We start from the raw sequence: 23,689 nt of genomic DNA on the forward strand, positions 1-23,689 counted from the left end.
TTGCAGCATCATTTTTATCTTTATCATAATGTAACATCACTCATCAGATTTAAGAAATAACTTGTTATTGTTCTAAATATTTATTGATGGTTTCTTTTATTAATTTTCTTTTTTCCTTTGTTTTTCTTTTTGACACTGCATGTATTTGTCTGAAGGTTAGTTTCTTATGTGTCTTTATGTTTTATTTGTTTGTTTGTTTGTTTGTTTCCTTTGCTCTGTTGTCCATATTGTAGTGAGCTCTGCTGCTGTTGTAACCACAGTTTGATGAAAATACGTTCTCTGGATGATGACTTTCTAACATATGAAAGGGAAAATCAATCAGCATTCCTGTAAGAAAAAAACTAAAGGCCATGTTCTTTTATTTAACTTTGGACACATTATAAATGCTTTGCTTCTGGAAACGAATCTAAAATGGGAAGCTTGTTTAGAATCACAGTTTGGTGCTTCACTACTAAGTATCTGATTGTCGCCCCCTGGTGCTTCGGCGGCTGAGTGTACCCATTTCTTGTGCTACGGGATGTGGAGCGTCTCTCCTACATCGGCTCTGGCAAAACTGAGCAACTTCTTCCTTCATTTCCTGGAAGGAGGAGCCATACACGAAGCAGCAGAAACCCGCCGGCTACAGTGGGCTGCTAGCGGGCAAACGGCACCGTGATTCCGACCGTTAATTGGGAGTTAAGAGCCTAACTCAGATGCCTCTATGATCCAGCTAACCGTACAGCGAGATATACAGAGTTCAGTTTGCACAAGGTAAGGCGTTTGGGGGCACTAAATTAGCTAGCGTGAGGTTAGCTAACCGTGGGTAGGTGTCACGGTCACGTACACCAAACCCCATTCAAAAATCTGTCAATTTAAGGTTCGCCCTAGTCTGTTAACCCCACCATGAAGCTCATCTATAACGAGTTAGTTTAGTCGGCAGCGAGATATATTTCGATGCCGACTGATTGAAAATTTGAGAATTTGCTCTGCAGTCGAAATAAACCCTGTTTGTTTGTTTTTTTTTTTACTAAAAAAAAGTGCAATCAAAATGAAAAGTCTAGTGAAAATTCTCCTAATTTTAAATTTGATTTTACCATTTAAATGTACTATAGATGGAGGCTGGTCTATCTCCATGTCCAATGCACATTGCCAGCTTTATGGTTGATTAATGCATATTTTTGGTGCATTTATTAATGAAATTATTTTCCATAAATTAAATGAATTTAGTGGTAGAATGATCTCCATAGAAGCAAGGCTAACTATTTGTCATCGCCACAGTGAGGAGGACGACAGGTTTATTTTTAGTTGATTAAGAAAGATGGAGACAAAATTAATGGCAGAATAAACCAAATAAAACAAGGTATCACGGATTTATGAATGGCGGGGTGTAAAATAGAAAGTAGTTCCCCATGTGCTGGGAGATTAGCAAAAGGGATTAGCGCTGCACAAGGACAAACAGACGACAACCACGCACCACTCCTTCCTTCATTACACCCTCATCTTTATCCTAACATGCCACAAAACCCATTTCTCTCAGGGGGCTGCCTGCTGTGGTTTTAAATTATGGTGGTGTAATAGTATTTAGGTTATTTTGACTCTACACATACATGAAAAATCAGAATCCGACAAAATTCAGGTTGTTTAGATTCAGAATTGATCTAATGACCCAATTAGGATAAAATACCATTTTCCTCTGCACTTATTCTCTCGAGAAGACCCTGCTTCACAGCCTACCTGTGAGACGGTTTGATCATTTCAGGTTTGACCTTCTGAAATGTGAGGATTTTCTGGTTTTCTCTGTTGCTGTAAAATAGAATAAGCTTGGTAAGACTGAGTAAATTGAAGATCTGGGTTAAATCCCTGCCCACGTGTGTCTGTTATGTGTAATCGTGTAAAGTAAGAACAACAACAAAAGAAACCGATCATCTACATGCATTTATTTTTTGGCATTTTATCAGAATTGAAAAAAAGAATAATGTTGTATTCATCTATAAATATTGGGAAGTACACAGATACAGGCAAGAATGGGGAAATAATTTTAGGTTTCCGTTAGATATTTGATTGTCTGTGCAGTTAAAGTAATTTAAAGACCTAGAATAGGTCCCACTCGTTTAAGATCTACGTTGTGTACATATAGATTGTTGTGCCCTGCATTCAACATCACAGGAACACCTTACATAATCTCTCACTAAGGGAATACTGATATTATTCCCTGTCTTGCTTCATCACCTCAAATGTGAGGGTTATCTGGTTTTCTCCAATGTTGTAAACTAACTATTGGACGAGGCTTAGCTCTTGTCTTATTTATTAGTGTGGATACTGATTAAGCATCCACAGTATTAAGATCCTAATCTTTCTTATTATATTTCTCTTTGTAATATAAATATTCTCTATATTTGATTAGAAGGCTGTATTCTTCCTGCCCTTAACCTCTACAGGTTTGTTTAAATATGTAAGTCAAGGCCCTGGATTAGACCTCTACTTATTCTCTTTAGACTAAGAAGATTTGAGTTTGTATTTTGATGACAACAGCAAGATGACTGAGTTTTGACATATGAATGAGAAGAAAATTTCTTTTGTCATACATAGCAGAAGTACCATTAGATGGATTCATAAATTAACAATAATCTCAATGATTGAGCTGCTAACTTAAACAGTATCTCATGCATTGATGTTAAATACTCTGAGGTGCACAGTAACACTCATGGTAGTGCTGGCTGTTGTCCTGTTTCTGTGAGCTGTACAGCTGTTCTTTTTTCCCCATAGTAGAAGCTTGGATGCATTCGACCATACATAAAGACAGCTGCTCGTTTGTAGCAGCAGTTGATGTTTGAGGCTGGATTACCAACCAAGCAAATATCCTGAGGCCTTGAAGGTTTACTATATATCACTTAATTTAATTTGACATATTTTATCTACTTTAATAGCCATCATATGACCCTGATCTTAAAGGAGAGGACTGGCTCAGTTGTTTTAAGGCAGCTTTAGTTGTTGTTGTTGTTGTTGTTTCTGTAGGTCAAGTAGTGAACACCCAAAAACTTGAAAATAATGACAAACAACAGTTATTTTAAGACTCAATGCCACTGTCAGATTTTTTTTTCCCCCTTTCAAATCTATAATCATTTAAAAGGTCAATTATCATATTTCCCTTCTCTTCTCCACCCTGTCCTGCACTCAGAAACCTAAAAATCTCACTCATCAAGGGGTAGTGACGTGTGATTGAGATGTTGTTGCACAGTGTGCATATCCTGTATGTTCCTCTTTTCAAACTCTAATAATGGACATAATTGACAAAATTAACTTGATTTTATTTCAGAATAACCTGAAGCTACTGACTAAACCCGTTAGCTGAGGTTGAAGAATGAAAAAGCCAAAGATTGTTTCCTTAAGTATACAAAGTAACAGTGGTGTTGTCTGTCAGTTGCTCAGCTGGTTGGTTGAGAGAGTTTGACTTGGGAAAAACAGGGGCAGAAGCGATCAGACATGATTAAGGTCCTTTACAATGACCTTAAACACACTTAAGGGCAGTAGCTCTTTTGAATCTAGCTGATTTGTCAGTTGAATCAAAATGAAAGGCTCTGCAAATTTGAAAAGAAAAAGAAAAGTTTTCAAATTTGTTACAGACTTTAGGGTGAAGCATTTAGCTTGCTTTTGGGGCCACAATCTTCTCCATCAGCTTCCCACAACAAGATGGTCAAAGTTCAAGTTGCAATATAATAAGATGCAGTAGGCCCCAGTTGTAGACATACTGCATATAAAAGTATGCACCTTTTAAGAGCAGCTGCAGTACTGCATACCAGGAGTGTAACTGTTTATATTCAGTATTGTGTAATAATGAACTCTCTGTTACACTGAATTTCCAGCAGTGTGTCAGAGATCCGTTAAACTGTGTGGCAGGGCGACTGCTTCGATTACATAGTTATCATGTTACACACCTTTAAAAGCCACAGTTATTTTCAACAACAAAGACGTCTATTTTAAACCCAGCAGTGTTGCAGACTGTCTGAAGAGCTGCTGTCCTCACTGATCGAGGACTTTTTAGGGAGTTTTTGCTTGCAGTTCTCACATGATTCTCTTCACTTGTGGTTTTTGACAAACACTCCATTCTTAAGGAATAGAAAAGCTTAGTTCAGCTGGAGCAAAGCAGAAGTCAGATGCCTTTGTTCTTTACTAATAATAATGTTCAGAAAATGATCATTTAAGTACTCCTACATATGGATCTGTGCTCAAAAATATCACCAGTAGAAATGTGCTTGTAAGTACCCTTAAAATTGAATTATGTCAATTATCAGTTATATCAGTGGTGATAAGTACTGTTAAATATGGATTTTTTCATAGCCTGCTTCTGTCTCTTTAAGTTGCTGTTTTAGGCGCTGGTACATTTGTCAGTATTATTATAAATGTATATTTTATTAACTGCCTTTTGGCAGAGCCTTCAGTTTGTGTGGCGAGAGCTCCCAGTTCGTATTCAGGAGACAGACACCCTCTCTACTTTTATGACTAAGCTTAAAACTTTCCTTTTTGATAAAGCGTATTGTTAGGGCTGGATCAGGTGACCCTGAATCCTCTCTTAGTTACACTGCCTATGGCATCTTAAGAAGAATAATTCATCTCAGTTTTTTCCCAATACGAGGAAAAGCTGTTGTAGCAGGTCTTCTTGGGCTTATAGTCCAAGAAATGAATGTAAAATTGCAGGAAAAAGTACTGGAAGCTTTCCACACATTATCCCGTAACAAGCAGGATATTTAAAAAAATTTTTAATTTTAAGCTGTAGAATAAGTGCACGAAATTAAAATTCTCTAACATTCAATGGTTAATCTACAGTTGAAAAAAGTAACGTAAAATTTTATTTATATAGCACCTTTCAAGAATAAAATCACAAAGTGCTTCACAGAAGCTAAAACATAAAAACAAAAATCAACCAAAAGCAAGTTTAAGAAGATCAGTTTTTAGCTGTTTTTCAAAGCCTGAGCCTGAGTCCACAGGTCTCAGGCTCAATGGGAGAGCGTTCAAAAGTCTGTGGCCACAGTTACAAAAGCTCTGTCACCTTTTGTTTTCAACCTCATGTGCTGGACAACCAGCAAGCCCTGATCACATGACCTCAGGGACCTGCTGGGGATGTAAGGATGTAAAAGATCGCTGATGTATGTTGGTGCTTGTCCATGCAGAGCCCTAAATGTCAAAATCATAACCTTAAAACACCTCTTTTTCTGTGATTCAGTGGTTAGTCTGTGACTGACTTTGTATATTGTGCCGGGCTGTGGTTACGATGGTTAAAGTGGCTTTATCGTAACCATTTAGTATGTCTGCATGTAATTCACTGAGGGTTTTTTTTTTTTTCTCCCATGCATCATTAATCGCAGCTTTTGTCTTACAATTTTTATATGTTACAAGTACAAAAGAGCATCTTTTTAATCTCAGTTGTTTTATTGCTTATTTGCTGGATGTACTCATTTGTTAAAGGCCTAGTGTTGACCACAGAAAGAGGCTTACTGTCACAGTATAGCCGTTTGTGAAAAACCTCTGTGTGCAACTGATGGTTAAAATAAAACATTTCAATTCATTCAGATTTTTTGTGTTCAAAGTAGAAAAATAAATATTGAATGGTCGATTTGAATGTGTATACCAGCGCAATTCTAGGCACTATATAGTTGAAAATAACATTTGTTTATAGAGGTTATTTAAACATATCATGATATAAATATTGTGTATTGCGATATAGCCTAAAAAAATTGCGATATTAGATTTTCCTCATATTGCCCAGCTCTAGTTGGAATTCTGCTGCTTCACAGGGCTGTCAACCTATCTTGCTTATTTACATCTATTTGAATCTTCCCGTCTCAAAAAGATAGAGGCTCTGCAGCCCTGATTAGTGGAAGGTGGTGTTGTAGGTTAATATTATTTTACACGAGTAGATTCATCATCTAGCATTTCTGGCAAACAACAAACATCAAGCAGCAAGGTTTGATTGTCTAGTTGACTGTTCAGGCTCATCTCTACCACAAACCTTGTGTTTTTGGCTGAAAGTGTCTCATTTTGTCAGCTAGACCTGTGTAAAACCCATTCACTTACTTTCTCTCCCTCTGATCTGACACTGTCTCAGCAAAAAGCCTCAAACAAATGGTGGTTAAACTTTGATAAATATCTTCCCTTTAAAAGGCTCATTGTCTAATGCTTGGCAGTGACTCCTTTCTCTTTCCTGTGTTTCCAGCTTTTGTACTCCTGTTGGTTCATTTTCATATTGTCGTTTCATATTGGCGAGCTCCATTTGCATACATGCTGGGCGGATTTCTAAAGTCTGCACCACAAAGACTGCAGTTGGCTAATTAACCTAATAGACCTGGCTGAGTGGGTCTCGATCGATTGCTTCGCTGCGAGTTGCAGTTTGATCAAAGCGTAGTACATTTCCTCAGAGCGGTTTGGTGATCACAAAGGATTATTTTAGGAATATTGAAGGCTTGTCTGTGTAAATGCTGCCCCTCCTGCCTGCATGCCTGCCCCTTGTTTTGTGCACCATGTTTTGAGATGTATTTACATCAGCTCTCTTGGCTTCAGCAGTAACGCCATCTGGGCCTGCAGAGCTTCCATCACAGAGGAAAAATTGTCCTTTTTGAACTCTTATTTGGAGGGTTTATTTCAGTCAAAAGCCTTACTGGATTTTGTCTTTTTTTCCAGTCTCCAGTGTGCATTTTTAGCACAACCCAGTTATTATGTTATTGCTGCAGCTATCAATAGATCTGTATAATATTTTGGATATTATTATTATTATTATTATTATTATTATTATTCTTCAAATAGATTTTTCTTTAGATTAGATGCACTGTTGTCATTGTGCTTAGCACAGGTACAAAGCCACTGAGCATCATTCTGACATAAGTGCTGGGATTGTTCAGATGAGTCATGGCAACGTGGATCGCTGTGGTGATGGTGTCCTCTGTTGACCTGTTGGTGCAGTAGGCAAACTGATGGAGGTCCAAAGTGGTGGATATACAGAAAGTGGGAAAGAACACAAACGCTTACTTGTAAATGGAAAGTCAGACTGTAAGAAGAATTAACAAATGCTTTGTAATAAAAGGGTGATAAACATACTTTGTTATGCAATATGTGAGAGTCCTCCAGCGGTACAGTCTGGCAGACAATACGGTGGTTGTCACGTGTGCTCATTATGACACTTCTGCTTATCGACTCAGGAGTTCATTCTAAGATGTATCCTTCTGTACAGATTTATTTTATACAGTGAAATATAAATGCCATTTATTTTATTTTATTTTATTTTCTTTAATTGAATGTGTTATCAGTGTTATCCTGCAGAGACACTCCTACCAGAGCAAGGTAATTTCCTAAATCAGCCAGCTGTGAATCCACTGAGCTGAGAGAACTTGAGTTTCACATTCATGAGCTGCAATTTTTCCAAAAATACTCAGAAATATGTTTTGTCTGCTCTGTGTTTATATAAACTCTAAAGTGACCTAAATCTGTTGATCTGACTGAATCGGGAACCAAGTGAATAAAATATGCTACCTTTAAGTGCCATCTGTTAAAATTGCAAATCCACATGAGCAGTGTGAAGCCAATTATTTTGTTCTCACATCAGGGCGCTCTTAACTATCTGGATGAGAACGCAATATCAACAAAGTTGTTTTCGCTCACTGGTTTTGAGCTAGAGTTTGAATTGAATTTGATCTTTTTCCCTCTTGTTAAATGCAAAATTAACATTAAACTGTAGATTTGATAAAAGAAGAAAAGGCTTTTCTTTGAAGGACACCCACAGAAACACAAGATGTTTTTCTTGCAGTTAAACATTTTCTTGCCATTAAATGGCACAAAATGAGGTTTAAGTGCAGTTCAGGTTCAACGTGTGAATATATTCCAGGGTTCCTGTATATGTTAAAGGCAGAGAGTCAATGTTTGCTTATCTGATATGCAGCTCTGTTATGTCTGACCATTTCATTAGCTTTGTTTTGTTTTTCAGACCAGTGAATTAAGGGGCTGGACCAAAGCCCAGTATAACATAAATAAGGATAACTTTAATCTTTGATTCATGCAAAGTAGAGCAGGGCGATATGGCCAAAAATATTTATCACGATATATACCGTATTTCCCGGACTACAAAGCGCACCTGAATATTAGCCGCACAAGCTAAAATCAGGGGAAAATCCTGTTTTGTACATACATTAGCCGCACCTGACTAAAAGCCGCAGGTGTTTCAATATTGACTTATCATATGTAAGAGAATATGCACAAAGCGAAATGTCAGGAAAGAGATGGCTGTTTGGAGACACATCCCTTTTATTAATATTTTGAAAAACAAGTTATGGGTACATATTTGCATAACTTTTTAGGTATATGTACAAGTAGCGGTAATTACAAGTAGGAAACATGTACTGTGCTTCATAAATGAGTAACAAATGTAGTACATAACAATAACCTAGGGCACACCAGAAAAATAGATTGGACTACCTTTTAGGCTCAGGTGCAGTGACATGGCTTTAACAAGAAGAAAAGTCAGTCATTCACCACCATCTTCCTGCGCACTAAAACCACCAAAGTCCTCTTCTCCAGTGTCGGATACGAACAGGCTCAGGATGGCTACGTTATCCACTCTCAGCTTCTTTCCTTTGTTGTCAGTGTCAGAGTCGAACACCCTCTGAAGGGCCGTGGCGGTGTCCTCCTCTCCATCATGCAGCAGTCCAGCCCTTCGAAATCCGTTGGTGATCATGGATGTTTTCACACTTTTCCACGCTGTCAGATTCCACCGGTTGAGTTGGGCATAACTTGCTTTTCGCACGTTTATCGCCGCACATCATCCACGACTCCCGCTGAACGTGTAGCGCTACTTTGAAGTTTGTTTTTCGCGCTACTTGTACGGCACTATGTTGCCTGGCGGATGGACACGTGACCAACATACCACTCTTGAACCCGATACTGTGTGTCTGATGACATGCCCTTCCGCCAGGCAACGTAGTGCCGTACAACACCGGAACAAACAAAACAAATCGTCTTACGATATCACAAAAATCATGGACAATCCATAGAAAAGCCACACCTGACTAAAAGCCGCAGGGTTCAAAGCTGGTGCAAAAAGTAGCGGCTTATAGCCCGACAATTACGGTATTTGAAAATTTGCGATAACGATATAACTGACGATATAATTGATGCGAGACAAAATACAACTCCACAACATTACTAGCGCAAAAAGACATCCTTCCATTTATTTTCACTTAAACAAGAAGCTGGTTTTTATGTACATTAAAGCTTTATAAAAAATTAACAGTGCAAATGCAAATTCCTTGCTGAAAGTTTAACCAAAAGGCATTTCCAGTAGAAATGGGCCTGACATATCCTGAGCATAACCATGTATAATATCCACTGAAGTTAAAAAGAGGTGCTTTGCAACATTAAACTGCAATGTGCAGTACGTATTTTTCGGACCATAAGGTACATGGGATTATAAGGCACATTAAGCGAAACAAAGCAGTCAGATAAATCAAACTTTATTAAACTCTTTCTTCTTGCTTCCTCCACTTCTGTACCATTGATTCATTAATGAATGAATTCTGCTCTATTTCCATGTTGTTGCAGTATATTAATGACTAACCTTGTATTGTGGATGTATTATCTCAGTTGTTCTCCTGACTGAAGTTTGGTCCATTTACAGCATCCTGCCATGCGATTGCATTTGTCTCTAACTATCAGGAACTTTAACGTTAACTTTTATAAGTGGAAAAGTGTTAGTGTTCATCCTCCAGCTTCACTGTTTATGTTATGCTAACATAGCTGTGTCGCTAGCGATCACGTAGCACATCATTATATACCAGCTAGCCCAACTTCAGTAACTTTACAAACATCACTGCTGTTTAGTTTCCTGTCTTCATTTATGTTGGACGTGATAGCAGAGCTGTACGTTTGAATTTTTCCAGAAATCTCTGTCAGAACATGCAATATCATGCTTAGGTAACTAGCGAAACTAGCGAGCTAACTTCCGCTAGCTTCCTGCTAACTTCTAACTCCGTTAAATGTAGTAAATTTTGTTTTCATGGATGCCTGGAAGTTAAACTTCATAGTTACACCTGGTAAAGCAGCAATGCTGATCGTTTCATTAAAGATGAAAGAATTTAGACAGTTTTAACTCCCAGTGATGCTGCAGTGTTTGTTTGACCTGAAAAAGACGAAGTTTAGGACCCAGATTACTCCCAGATTTAAGAGCATCTTAGTCCGACAAATACGACAATAACGACGGCCGCTTGCATGTTCTGCAAAAAAATGTGCTTTGCCGTGTATCAGACGGACAAACACCAAACCAGTTCCACATCACTGAAGTTGCACCATTTTTACAAACCAATTCTGGTTCATCTGTTTCACTCAACAATCGGCCATGTGCGTATGAAAACAAAGGCACTGCGCATGCGCGTTTTACTCATATTCTATCGCGATAATTAATTTTCCTATCGTTGCCTAACATTATACCGGTATTACCGTGAACGGTATAATATGGCCCAGCCCTAATGCAAAGCTACTCTAGTCCAGGACTAAAACAAAAATAAGATATGGAGCAAGAAATAAGCATAGTAGATCCCGCTTAATTATAATCACTTCAAAAACATGTTTCAGTTTGCACAATTAAATGAGGGGAACTAGTTAATTCTTACAGACATTACTCAGAATGGTACAATATTGATAAAGTTAATATCTGAGTTCATATATTAATGGCACAGAACTTTGTAATGGTTAGATGACATAACAAAAGCCCCATTCACAAATCTGTAGTGTTAGCTGTGATCTCTCTAATTAGTAACTGTTACATATTCATCTAAATTTAATCCTTTTGCAAATCTGCTTCGTCTGTAATGAGTAGAATAAAAATCCCAAAGGCAAAGTGTGCCAGATGGAAAAATTAATCCTGTGTGAATACATCTCTTAGTTGTGTTTCATTTTTGTGTTAATTATTTACTGTCAAGGATTCCTTGGATTCAGGATGTAGAATTACAAGGGTTACAGTTAAACGCTTATGACAGTCGATTGGTTTGTTGCACATATCTGTGCAGTTGTCTTGCTGGCCTCTGACCAGAACGTTGGCCCTGTCTGACATGGACTTGGACGGGTAATCTGTGAGATCAGCAAAATGTAATCTTCTTTAGTCAATGACCTGGGTGGCATTATTCGTGTGGCTCAGTATGACTCAATGTGAGTGTATTTGTGTACGCGTACAGTAATCGTAGTTCATCAGAAATCCATTTTGTATGGAGTAATTGTGAAACACTAACTCTCTGCTTCTAAATACTTGTGTGATTCATTGCCTCCATAAAGGAGGCTTCTCCTACTCTCTTCTCAGTGGCTTGCATACTCAGGGTTGCTAGTATCATGTTATACCCTTTTCTCTAAACATTTCTCTGCATTTTCACTGAAGGAGGCGGAGAGGACAAAAATAACTGCATTTGCCTCGAAGATGTGCACAACAAAAGCTGTCTTAAAAAGACAGGATTTGCCCAGAAGGTGCAATAGAACTAATTACTGTCAAGTTTAAGCTGATTTGTGAAGCTTGTTGCAGAAAGTTATTTTCAAATCTAGCAGTGTTACAGCAACGTCATCATTGGTGGTTAATGAAGGGTGTTTTTGGAGACGGCCATCGTGATGTGCCACGTTGGCATGTGAAATGCAGCACTGAGCTTTTTACTATTGTGATCTTAGCTTATTGAAACTAGAAGACATGAGGACAGGCTGAGAAATGGGAGAACTGGTCAATCGAAAGCAACTGAGACAATCTAATGCTACACAGATCCTGTGTAACATGCAACTGTACATCTGCAACTTGTGCAGTCACCGTTGCTTGTTATTAGAAAGCATACACTATATTCCCTATTTTACTTAGTCTTTAAGTAAATATGTGGCTCTTTAGCTGGTAGATGTTCCAGTATGTTCACCAGAGCTTGGCCAACTACGTCAGTTTGTCTTTTTAGTCTACATTGGGTTTTTAAAGCTGTTATTTGTTCACTGTTGGAGAAAATTGCATTTGAAGTAAGCACTGTAGTGAACCGAAACAATAAAGGTCAGACGTAAACTTGAGGTATGCTGAACAACAGTAGAGAGGCAGACAAGGAACCAGGAAGTAAGTCAAACCGAGGGTGTTATGATTATGTTTTGTTTTTTGTTTTTTTTGTAGCACTATTTATTTTGTCTGGTGTGTCCTTATTTTCTTTGGTATATTAAACAGCTGATTTATGTCTCCCTATTGTAGTGAAAAGTGAAAAACAGTATCTTTTTCTTTACTTCTTCTTTATTTACACCACCTCTGCCTTGGTGAACCTCACCTTCTGCACTACTTTGGTAATTAACACTGGCCTGAGTATTTAGATTCTTTAAATAAATCATTTGAATTCTGAGCTTTTTATGTATCAGCGCCTCCTAATAAGTTTGATCTCTTTTAATTACAGAGGTGAGCCATGGCTGAACCAAACTCCTCCCGCCCCCAAAGGAAGATGTCCACCTCTGGGGAGAGTGTGTACAAGGTGCTAGGTCTGGAGAAAGGAGCGTCTGCAGAGGAAATCAAGAAAGCGTACAGGTAAGCTGGACTTTAGTTACTTCTCTTTATTAAAGTTCTTTTTGTTGTTTTGCCCATATTCTTAATTTTGGACCGTTAGAGTGGCTTTGCATTAGGGCTGCCACAAACGATTATTTTGATAGTCGACTAGTAGGGCTGGGCCATATTATACCGTTCACGGTAATACCGGTATAATGTTAGGCAACGATAGGAAAATGAAATATCGCGATAGAATGGGAGTAAAACGCGCATGCGCAGTGCCTTTGTTTTCATACGCACATGGCCGATTGTTGAGTGAAACAGATGAACCAGAATTGGTTTGTAAAAATAGTGCAACTTCCGTGATGTGGAACTGGTTTGGTGTTTGTCCGTCTGATACACGACAAAGCACATTTTTTTGCAGAACATGCAAGCGGCCGTCGTTATTGTCGTATTTGTCGGACTAAGATGCTCTTAAATCTGGGAGTAATCTGGGTCCTAAACTCCGTATGCTTCAGGTCAAACGAACACTGCAGCATCACTGAGAGTTAAAAACTGTCTAAATTCTTTCATCTTTAATAAAACAATCAGCATTGCTGCTTTACCAGGTGTAATTATGAAGTTTAACTTCCAGGCATCCATGAAAACAGAATTTATTACATTTAACGGAGTTAGAAGTTAGCAGGAAGCTAGCGGAAGTTAGCTCGCTAGTTTCGCTAGTTACCTAAGCATGATATAGCATGTTCTGACTGAGAGATTTCTGAAAAAATTCAAACTTACAGCTCTGCTATCACTTCCAACATAAATGAAGACAGGAAACTAAACAGCAGTGACGTTTGTAGGGTTACTGAAGTTGGGCTAGTTGGTATATAATGATGTGCTACGTGATCGCTAGCGACATAGCTATATTAGCATAACATAAACAGTGAAGCTGGAGGACGAACACTAACACTTTTCCACTTATAAAAGTTAACGTTAAGGTTCCTGATAGTTAGAGACAAATGCAATCGCATGGCAGGATGCTGTAAACGGACCAAACTTCAGTCAGGAGAACAACTGAGATAATACATCCACAACAACATGGGAATAGAGCAGCTGCCAGAGAATTCAACATTAATGAATCAATGGTACAGAAGTGGCGGAAGCAAGAAGAATGAGTTTAATAAAGTTTGATTTATCTGACTGCTTTGTTTCGCTTAATGTGCCTTATAATCCCATGTACCTTATGGTCCGAAAAATGCGTACTGCACACTGCAGTTTAATGTTGCAAAGCACCTCTTTTTAACTTCAGTGGATATTATACCGTAAATGTCGGGCTATAAGCCGCTACTTTTTGCACAAGCTTTGAACCCTGCGGCTTTTAGTCAGGTGCGGCTTTTCTATGGATTGTCCGTGATTTTTGTCATATCGTAAGACGATTTGTTTTGTGTGTTCCGCTGTTGTACGGCACCACGTTGCCTGGCGGAAGGATCGGGGTTCAAGAGTGGTATGTTAGTCACATGTCCGTCCGCCAGGCAACGTAGTGCCGTACGAAGTAGCGCGAAAAACAAACTTCAAAGTAGCGCTACGCGTTCAGCGGGAGTCGTGGATGATGAGCGGAGATAAACTTGCAAGTTATGCCCAACTCCACCGGTGGATTCTGACAGCGTGGAAAAGTGTGAAAACATCCACGATCACCAACGGATTTTGAAGGGCTGGACTGCTGCATGATGGAGAGGAGGACACCGCCACGGCCCTTCTGAGGGTGTTCGACTCTGACACTGACAATGAGGATTTCTTTGGTTTTGAAAGTGACAACGAAGGAGAGAAGAAGAGTGGATGACGAAGCCATCATGAGCCTGTTTGTATCTGACACTGGAGAAGAGGACTTTGGTGGTTTTAGTGCGTAGGAAGAAGAGAAAGATGGTGGTGAATGACTGACTTTTCTTCTTGTTAAAGCTGTGTCACTGCACCTGAGCCTAAAAGGTAGTCCGAATCTATTGTTCTGGTGTGCTGTAGGTTACTGTTATGTACTACATGTGCAAATATGTACCCATAACTTGTTTTTCAAAATATTAATAAAAGTGATGTCTCCAAACAGCCATCTCTTTCCTGACAATTCCCTTTGTGCATATTCTCTTACATATGATAAGTCAACATTGAAACACCTGCGGCTTTTGGTCAGGTGCGGCTAATGTATGTACAAAACAGGATTTTCCCCTGATTTTAGCTTGTGCGGCTAATATTTAGGTGCGCTTTGTAGTCCGGGAAATACGGTACATGGTTATGCTCAGGATATGTCAGCCCATTTCTACTGGAAATGCCTTTTGGTTAAACTTTCAGCAAGGAATTTGCATTTGCACTGTTACATTTTTATAAAGCTTTAATGTACATAAAAACCAGCTTCTTGTTTAAGTGAAAATAAATGGAAGGTTGTATTTTGCGCTAGTAATGTTGTGGAGTTGTATTTTGTCTCGCATCAATTATATCGTCAGTTATATCGTTATCGCAAATTTTCAAATATATATCGTGATAAATATTTTTGGCCATATCGCCCTGCTCTATCGACTAGTCACCGATTATTTTTGCGATTAGTCGACTAATCAGGTCATGCATCCATTAGACGTAAAACCTACAGCTTATTACACCAGCATGCATCTGCTCTTATATAACTATCATTAGCTTACAGCTTTAAGTGTTTTGCGTATGTGCTAACTAAAAATGAAGACAAGATGATTTTTTAATTTTTAATGAAATTTGCAGATTGTTTCTGTGAAGTTTAATAAACTCCTTGATATCTAAAATATAACAGGACACCGGTGTATATTCTCGAGCATCTCACACTTCTGATGACCAGTTGTATGCTTGACGTTTATTCAGCTGTGTAAAAACTATAACTTGAATCTCAGCCAAACTGATTTACTCAGGAACAAATAAAATACTAAAAAAAGCCAAACAATAACATTTTAAGTTATCTAAGTGACTCATATACGTTTAACCTGAGCAGCGAAAGACGGCGGTGGGTTTGACAACGATTTGCCGGGAGTCCGGTGTTCTCACGGGCTCTAGTGAGCCTTGAACCCGGGCTAGGTATCGAGCTGGTGGGTAACAGATGTCTCTGAAAACGTCGAAGCGCTTTTGAAAATATGAGATGTCTTGATAAACTGAGCAGATATTTGAGGTTTACACAGCTACATTCTCGCCTGAAAATGTGTTAAACGTTTATTTTGTGACCCAGAAAGAATAATAAGAGTAAAATTAAAACTAACTAGCTGCCGCCATTGTTGGAAACTAAGCAGGGCCGCACTATAAATTCTGGGACACAGCTTCTTCTTCAGGGTTTAACGGTTGGCATCCTTGTACATGCAGTGCTGCCATCTTCTGTTTCAGTCCGTTATTACACTCTTAAATCCTACTACTCATTCCTGCGTCTTTTGGGATCTTACAAAGCTTCAAACGACGCGTTGACTATTAAATTGGTCATCGACGATTTTGATAGTTGACGTAATCGTGACTAGTCGACTAATCGTGGCAGCCCTACTTTGCATGACTCACAAATTACAGCTCCCAAGTTTCTTTGTCTGCAAACAGAAGGTTTGAACAGCAGGTGGATTCTGTGCTACTACTCTGTTCAAATGTGTTATTTGTGTCCCTGATAGTGTTTACTCATAAGCTGCCAGATAACTAAAGTGCTGTTCAGAAATATTTCTTTACAAGTTGTCTGTTAATTCTGTCTGTAAAAGTGCAGACGACTGACATGAAAGCATTTCAAATGATATCTGTAATGCATTTACTTAAGATTCTTCAGACACTTCAGATTCTTATAATTCAGGAAATAAATAGGGAAAGTGCAAATTGATTAGCTGCCTCAAAATCACAGTTAAAGCTTTAATTTTACTTTCATGGAACAAACAAATAATACTGCTGCTTGTTTACTTTAATGTAGTTTCATGTGTGGGATAGACTTGTGACATTATAGAGTTTTTATTTATTTATTTTTTTAACAGTTTGAAAGTTTCCAGAACCCAAGCTGACATGTTGACATTCCACCTTCTTTGCAGTTTATAACAGTTTACAATCGTTTATAATTTTCACTAAGGTATTTAACGTTATAGTTACGGCTACAACTATTGGATATTATGATTAGTTCCATGGTCAGGCTATTTTCATCAGTTTTAGATAGGAGTACAGTATACAGTCTGCAATATAATGTGAAAAAGATTAAGCCGGTCATTAGAGTTGAAAGTGGTGGAAAATAATATGGTTGTAATTTTATGTGTATGTAATTTTAAACCATGACATCCTGGGCTTGAGCCTGTGAGGGAACCATGTGATATTTCTTCCTCACTCACACTTGCAGCAGATTCTTTCTGGCACATTTGGAGCAGACGATCAATAATTTTGTTGATCTTTTCCTTTCTCTCCTGACAGAAAACTAGCACTGAAGTACCACCCGGACAAGAACCCAGACAACCCAGAGGCAGCGGAGAAGTTTAAGGAGATCAACAATGCGAACTCAATTTTAAATGATGAGAACAAGAGGAAGATTTACGACGAATATGGCTCCATGGGCCTTTATGTGTCCGAACAGTTTGGAGAGGAGAGCGTCAAGTACTACTTTCTCATGTCCAAATGGTGGTTTAAGGTTGGTGTGTTTGTGTTTTTGTGTGCTATCTCTGACTTCTAAACTGTTTTCAAACATTCTCGAAATTATCCTAAAGAGCTTTGTCTCAGAATACAAAGGTCCTTAACCTGACAGCCCACTGGTGCACATAGGCTCAATGTCCAATTAAGCCTATGTGAGAGTAAAGAAATGTATGTCCTGACTTATACGTGCTCTTCTAAGGCAGCACACATCTGTAGTTGGCTACTTCCTGTGAAATGTGCAGACCTGATTCTCCCAGCATTGTCCCAACAACCCAGCCGTGTGTGAAAGTGGCTCAGCTGGATTTACTAAATATATTTGACCATTTTGGGACAAAATGGTTTATGCCTTTATTTGGTAATGTGCAGTGTACTTCAAAAATATAAGTTAATGTGTACTTAGTGGTGCATATTGTAACAGCAACATATTGTTAATGCAGTTCAAGGTCTGTGTATTAGAAGTCTGGTAGAATAAACTGATCTGCTGTTTGTGTTAAACAGGATTATTTTTGCTTTTATAATAATCTGTAACCGTTAACTGAGCTAATAGGTATTTTTTTTAGAGCAAAGTGATCAGGTTTATAAAGGAGTTTCACGCTTGACTAATTTCCCAGCAGCCCGTGCTTTACCAGGCTGATTCCTGATTGGTGGCACTTTTTTTTTCTTTCTTTTTTCTTTTTTCTAATCATGGCTACAGATCATAGTAGGCTAGATCAATCTTTGTAGCGTGAGTACAATATGAAACGTGATCTGGTGTTTTCTTGCTGGTGTGAGCTGTCACCCTCTGCGTCTGCAGAAATGCACCTTTTCCATCTGTGCCTCATAGTCAGTGTTTAGGGATGGATAACAGTACAGTGAGTGCGAACATAACTGCAGTGAATGCTGGCTTTGTGAGGCTCGTAATGTGGTTTTACAGTCCCTGCGCTCAAAAGATGTTCTGTGCCTCTAAAATCCATTTAGGGAAATTACAAATTAAACATTTTTGGGGAGGGTTTTTTTTTCCTTTCTTTCTTTATGTGATTGTCTTAGATGAATTATGATTGTTACACATTCATGAGTCTTGAATATGGTGACAGAAGCACTGACTGTGCAAAATGACATCTGTAATCTGTTTATAAAGGATTGGATGAAATCCTCACTGTTTGCTGTCAATAATTTGTTGGAGATTAAGATTAAAGTTCTTTTAGATCCTCTGTGTCATATGGCTAAAAATCTGTTTGCATGTTAATCCCTGTAGGGTCTGGTGCTGTGCTGTACATTATTCACTTGCTGCTGCTGTTGCTGCTGCTGCTGTTTCTGCTGCGGGAAGTGCAAACCTCCAGATGACGATGAAAACTACCAGTACGTCAACCCCGAAGACCTGGAGGCCCAGATCAAAGCAGATCAGGACGGAGGTAAGAAAAATCATAATCCAAGGTTATTTAACACTGTTACTGGTACCTTTGGAAACATCTTGCAAGTGTTTAATTATAGTTCAGTTGAAACCCAAATAAGATCATTAAAAAATGATGGATTTGGTTGACGTCGCAGGGTCAACCTATGAAGTCTTTTTCACAAGGACAACCACTCACCAGCCAAACCCCCACAGGCCACAGCCTCCACTGTGTGAGGCCTGTGGGCGTAGTTAGGGGGGCAGTATTTAGAAAACTAGCATGCCTCAGGAGGCAGCCACAAAGGGAATGGGCAAAGTTATTGAGGGCTGACGGGTGACAACCAACTGACGCTGTCAGCCGCTGCCAAAAGCAGACCATGCAAGACAAACGAGTGTGCGCTGGTGGGCTTTTACTTCCTCTGGTGTGATTATTTGTTGGCTACAATCTCTCTTTCCATCATTTCGGCTCAAGCTGAACAAAATGATAAATGACTTTCATTTATTTTCTCATCAGATTTGCGCTAAATTGTAATTTTTCATTTGTGATCAAGTCTGAATTGGTATTTGTGCATCCAATAGACAAAACAAAGTCATTTTTTAAATTTTTTTTTTACTTCCGTCATAGAGGCAAAAGACTGTAGCCACCAGTTATTAAATGTCAACCACTTTGATAAAGTCATCCAGTAAATGTGAGCCTGAGGCTGTGTGCGTGTGATGTGGAAAGTGGAATCAGTGCTTGTACAAATTTATTCTACACAGAATCATTATGACAAACATGAAAAAATTGTCAAGTTATTTTCTGCAGATTAATCTGCTGATGAGTCTAGTTTGTTTTATTTTTCATCCCCCTCCAGTTTAGTTGTGATCACTCTTGAAGAAATCTGTGACATGTGCTTTTCAGAAACTATTCAGAAGTGTTAATAAATGGAGTAAGACCTGAAGTAAACAGTGTGCAGAGACCAATAGTGCTGACAGCTCAAGCTTTGATTAGACTCCAGCCAGCTGGAGACACTCGGGTAGTCATTGCTGGTATATTTCTTTGAAGTCTGCTTGAAATTTGCCATCTGGGGCACGTACACAGTTGGTGCATTGTAATTTAAAGTCCTGCGGGGTCACAAGAAATTGGCCAACATACAAACATCCACACTGACCCAAGCAGGCTCACAGATGCAGAAAGTATAATAAAGACCTCATAAAAGAAGGGAAAAAGGCATTTAATCACATTAAGTGACGTGGCAATGCCCATTTGTAGATCTGTTTAAAAAGAAATGCTGTAAATTCTACAAATATTTCTGTTGGATGTGGCTGTAGAGCACACTACAAACGCCTCTCCTGCGGCTCTGGCTCGTTTCATTAAAACTGTTAAACTGTTTCTTCATGATGTAGCCCTTTTCTTTCAGCAGGCCTGCTGAAGCGGGGACTTTTCTGTGTACACATTTTACAGAATGACCTGTGTCTTTGGTCGACTGTGTTAAAATCTGAACGTGTGATAAAGCTTCAAAGCATAACGAATGCATAAACTGTAACATGCTGAGGTGTTTATTTCTTTATTTATTGCTTTTAAATTGAGCTTTTCTTTAAAAAAAATATTTTACTTCTTGCTTTCTAGAGTTTAAACACTAACTTTAATAAATAAATACAAAAATCAAAGTCAGCTCTAAGGTCTCTGTTGCATCATCAGTGGATTAAACATGCTCTTATGCTTCAGGATTCGTGTTTTCATGCTCCAATCCAACAGGTAACACAGTAATCATAGGCCAGCCTACATCTAATCTGGGTCCAGAAACCCCAGAAGGAAAGAGCATGCCCATCCCCCTGCCTATGCCAATGCCGCCACCTGAGCCCCAGTCGCCAACTTCAGTCAACCCAGTAGTGGAAGATAGACCTGGGGAGAGCGTACCAGATTTAAAATGACTTGTAAGAGCCACGTCTACTGCTTTTTAAATTTTTTTATTTTGTTTTATTTTTTTTTTATGTGTCACGTTGTCATCCATCCATGTTGTCACGTAAACAAAGCCGTCTTGGCCCATCCTCACCCATCTTCACGCTCCATGTTGCATGTCCGCTGGCAGCACGCAGCTTCTGCTTACTCACTCATCCGTTTAAAAGAAAAAACTGCTCCTGCTGTCCACTTACCATCGTCATGCACATTCACTGCATCAGTCACTGTGTTGTTCTAGTCGTCTTGTACCTGCATGTCTCTTATTCCTTACCCGTGTCACATTAGGTGCTGTCATAACGTGAGCATGGTGATGTCGTGTTGGTGGCACTTTGTACAACATTGTTGTGTGCTCATTATTTCTGCTTGTTGTCAGATGATACGATTATGGGATATTTTTAGCATTTGTCCTGTGAAAAGAGAGGTCCAAATTAAGTTATTCAGATGGGATGTGGAGTGTTATATCACATTCACTGAAATGTGGACGTTAACTTTGCACAGCATTACATTTGTAAGATGGGGGAAAACAAACTGATGACCCTTTTGCCCTCTTGTAATAGCTTTGTTCCCTTTGGCTAATTTATAGCTTGCTGTTTAAAACATAAAACTAGTTATATAGATAACTTGGATATTCTTGATGTAATTTCCAGGTCTGTTGTACGATAAGAAAGTTTTTAAAGGTAAGTTCCCCTAAAACCTACAGGTAAAATAAGAGGTTTGCTTCATCTTAGAATAAGACGAGGCCTTACAATAGGGCAGAAGAGTTATACCTTATTTATTTCATGCTCCGTATGTCAATGTTTGGCTTAATTTTGAAAGTGTGCCTTTGTCTTCTACAGGAAAGTGATGGTGTGGATAAGCCTCAACTAGCAAAAGCAGGAAGGTAAGATACAACGGATGATGATTTTAAAAGTGAAACTTGGAATATAAACAGTTGGTTTGAACATACTGAGAAAGTGGTCTGTGTAACTTAATTAGTGGTTGGGCAGACAAACAGCTTATTTTGTTCATTTCTCAGGGTCATTTTGATGTGGCTATTCTCAGTCATTAAATATTAACTTTTAATTCCTTGATCTACAGTACAGTGTTAAATCTACTGTGTGGGCTGTAGACCTGCTAATGTAGATGGATACTAGTTTTCTCTTGCTTTTGAAGTCTTTTTTTTTTTTTCCCCCTCAGTAAAATATTTATTGGCTCCAATTCCAACATAAACATCTCAGTTTCACATGTGTTGGCAGAGCAGTGCAGACACACCAACACAAGTATTGAATCAAATGTCTGTAACAACAAGGATACCAATACTATAAATTAATTTAAATTGAATGTCTAGAGTTAGGATAACACTTTTGGATTAGGTGGAAGCTATGCACTGCTGTTATTGGCTATGCAAATAATAGCAGTGCATTATTTGCATAGCCAGAGCGTGGTTAGGTTTACGTTGTTAGATAAGGTGTTTGTATGTGTCCTACATACACAGTGGAAAAAATAAAATATGAAAAGCTCATTCTAAGCAACCTCATAGTTGGAATTTCACTTACTTGTCTCTGCAGCAGTATGTGCTAAGGTTGGATATACAGTTGCCAAGACTGGAATAAAAGACAGAAGCTTCTTGAAGTATGATTAAAGTTGTAATTAACCTGATATAACTATTTTTAATCTGATTTTGACTTCCTCTTTTTCCCCCTTCAGCCTTCTGCGCCCCTCTTATGACCCAGCCACGTCTGACTGCTGCCAGCGACCCAGAGAGAAACCAGCCCGCTGTCACCAGCCAACCCACAGTTCAGGCCTGATCCACCCAGACCTACCCGAGCCACCAAACAAGCCCTGCCAGGTGGGCACTGAAATGCTCCCGGCTCCCTTCATGGAACTTAAAATACGGAGAAGTATTCACGCAGATTAACCTACTAGATGCTACGAGCGTCATGGAGGATAATTTCAGGCCAGCTATTAAGACCACAAGCCATCCTCTAACAAGTCTCCTCTCTTCTTCCACCTTCACACATGTCCAGCCTGGGCTGGATGTTACCTTGATAGCAGTCCAGTTATCCAGGGCTAGGCTTAAAGTCCATCTCTTCTGGTCATTCCATTCTAACCAGTAAAGGTCTGACACTGGCCAGCAAAATTGCAAAAATGGGGACATGAGGGCCGAAAAAAAAAAAAAAAAAGTCACGTAGAGGTGGCTTTGATTGTTTACCTGCTATCCAAACCGGGACTGGAACTTACTACCTTTTTTTTTTTCCTGTCACAATCTTAACCGCCTCCCATCATGTTGGATTCCATTGGTCACCAGCAGGAGCACTTATTTTCTGTTTTCCCTCGTTAACCTGCCTAGGAGTTGCCCTCTGAAGAAACCCATACACGTTGGTGGTAAATTCATTGCCACTCTTTGTGTGTTCATATCAGTGGCAAGACAAGAACTACACATTTCTTCTTCTTCGTGAACAATCGCATTTAGTTAAATGTTGCATTGTCGTCCTCTAATGTCTCAAACTAGTCCCATCGATGGTTGTGTAAAAAAAATAAATAAATAAAAAATTAAAATAACCTTCAGAGGCGGCAGGAAGTCTAACAGATGCTTCACCATGTAAAAAGTTTTCAATCAGGACACTGTTACATTTCATTGCTTTAACAATAAATGTCTGAGCCTAATCTTTGAGCTTCGATCAGGAGGTGGACTTGACGCTTCCACCCCGGCGCGCATGCAACTTGTACGGCTGCATGCCTCTTCTTGTACAGCACTGGAACTCACCTCAAACGACAAACATGGGACAATTGCTGAGCTTGCAGACATGCAAACTGTAAATGAACACGAGCCCTTATGACATCATGTGCCACCCTCAGCGGGGAAAAAATAAAAAGTACCCCCCCAATAATAATCTGCCGACTGAAATGGACAATTACAGATGCCATAGTCTTTTAACTAGAAATAACTTTCTGTTAGATTTACTTATTTTTTTTATATATATATTGCGTTTTTTTTTTTTTTTGTTTTGGTTTTTTTTTGTGTTGCAGTCAGATTATTCGGTAGACCAAAGCCGACAGCTTCATGTAGCCCAGGCCGATAGTTTCTAGAAATGCCATTTGCTCTGTAAGCCACGGTTCAGATTGTCAAAGCTGTGTGTATATTATGCATTTCAGTCTATGCACCGTGTCAGACGGGTCTGTTGCCATTTTTCTTCTTTTATTGTACCTCTTACATTCAGAACTGCAGAAACCCTGAAAGTTACTTGATCTATGAACTCAGCTCCAGATTCACTAA

At 39.0% G+C, this 23,689-nt stretch overlaps 1 protein-coding gene across 1 annotated transcript; it reads left to right on the top strand.

The window, feature by feature from the left end:
• The first annotated feature begins 589 nt into the window (after positions 1–589).
• dnajc5ga (DnaJ (Hsp40) homolog, subfamily C, member 5 gamma a) lies at positions 590–23,453 on the top strand. Its single transcript, XM_085372188.1, has 7 exons — positions 590–750; positions 12,411–12,538; positions 16,907–17,120; positions 18,357–18,513; positions 20,230–20,408; positions 21,270–21,313; positions 22,120–23,453. The coding sequence occupies exons 2-5, from the start codon at positions 12,420–12,422 to the stop codon at positions 20,403–20,405; spliced, it is 666 nt and encodes a 221-aa protein (XP_085228314.1). The 5' UTR covers positions 590–750; positions 12,411–12,419; the 3' UTR covers positions 20,406–20,408; positions 21,270–21,313; positions 22,120–23,453.
• Positions 23,454–23,689: the final 236 nt, after the last annotated feature.

Source organism: Diplotaxodon limnothrissa, linkage group LG15, assembly GCF_057381915.1.
Source record: "Diplotaxodon limnothrissa isolate DT_005_m linkage group LG15, D_limnothrissa_male_GT1.1, whole genome shotgun sequence".
In the NCBI taxonomy this organism is placed as follows: domain Eukaryota; kingdom Metazoa; phylum Chordata; class Actinopteri; order Cichliformes; family Cichlidae; genus Diplotaxodon; species Diplotaxodon limnothrissa.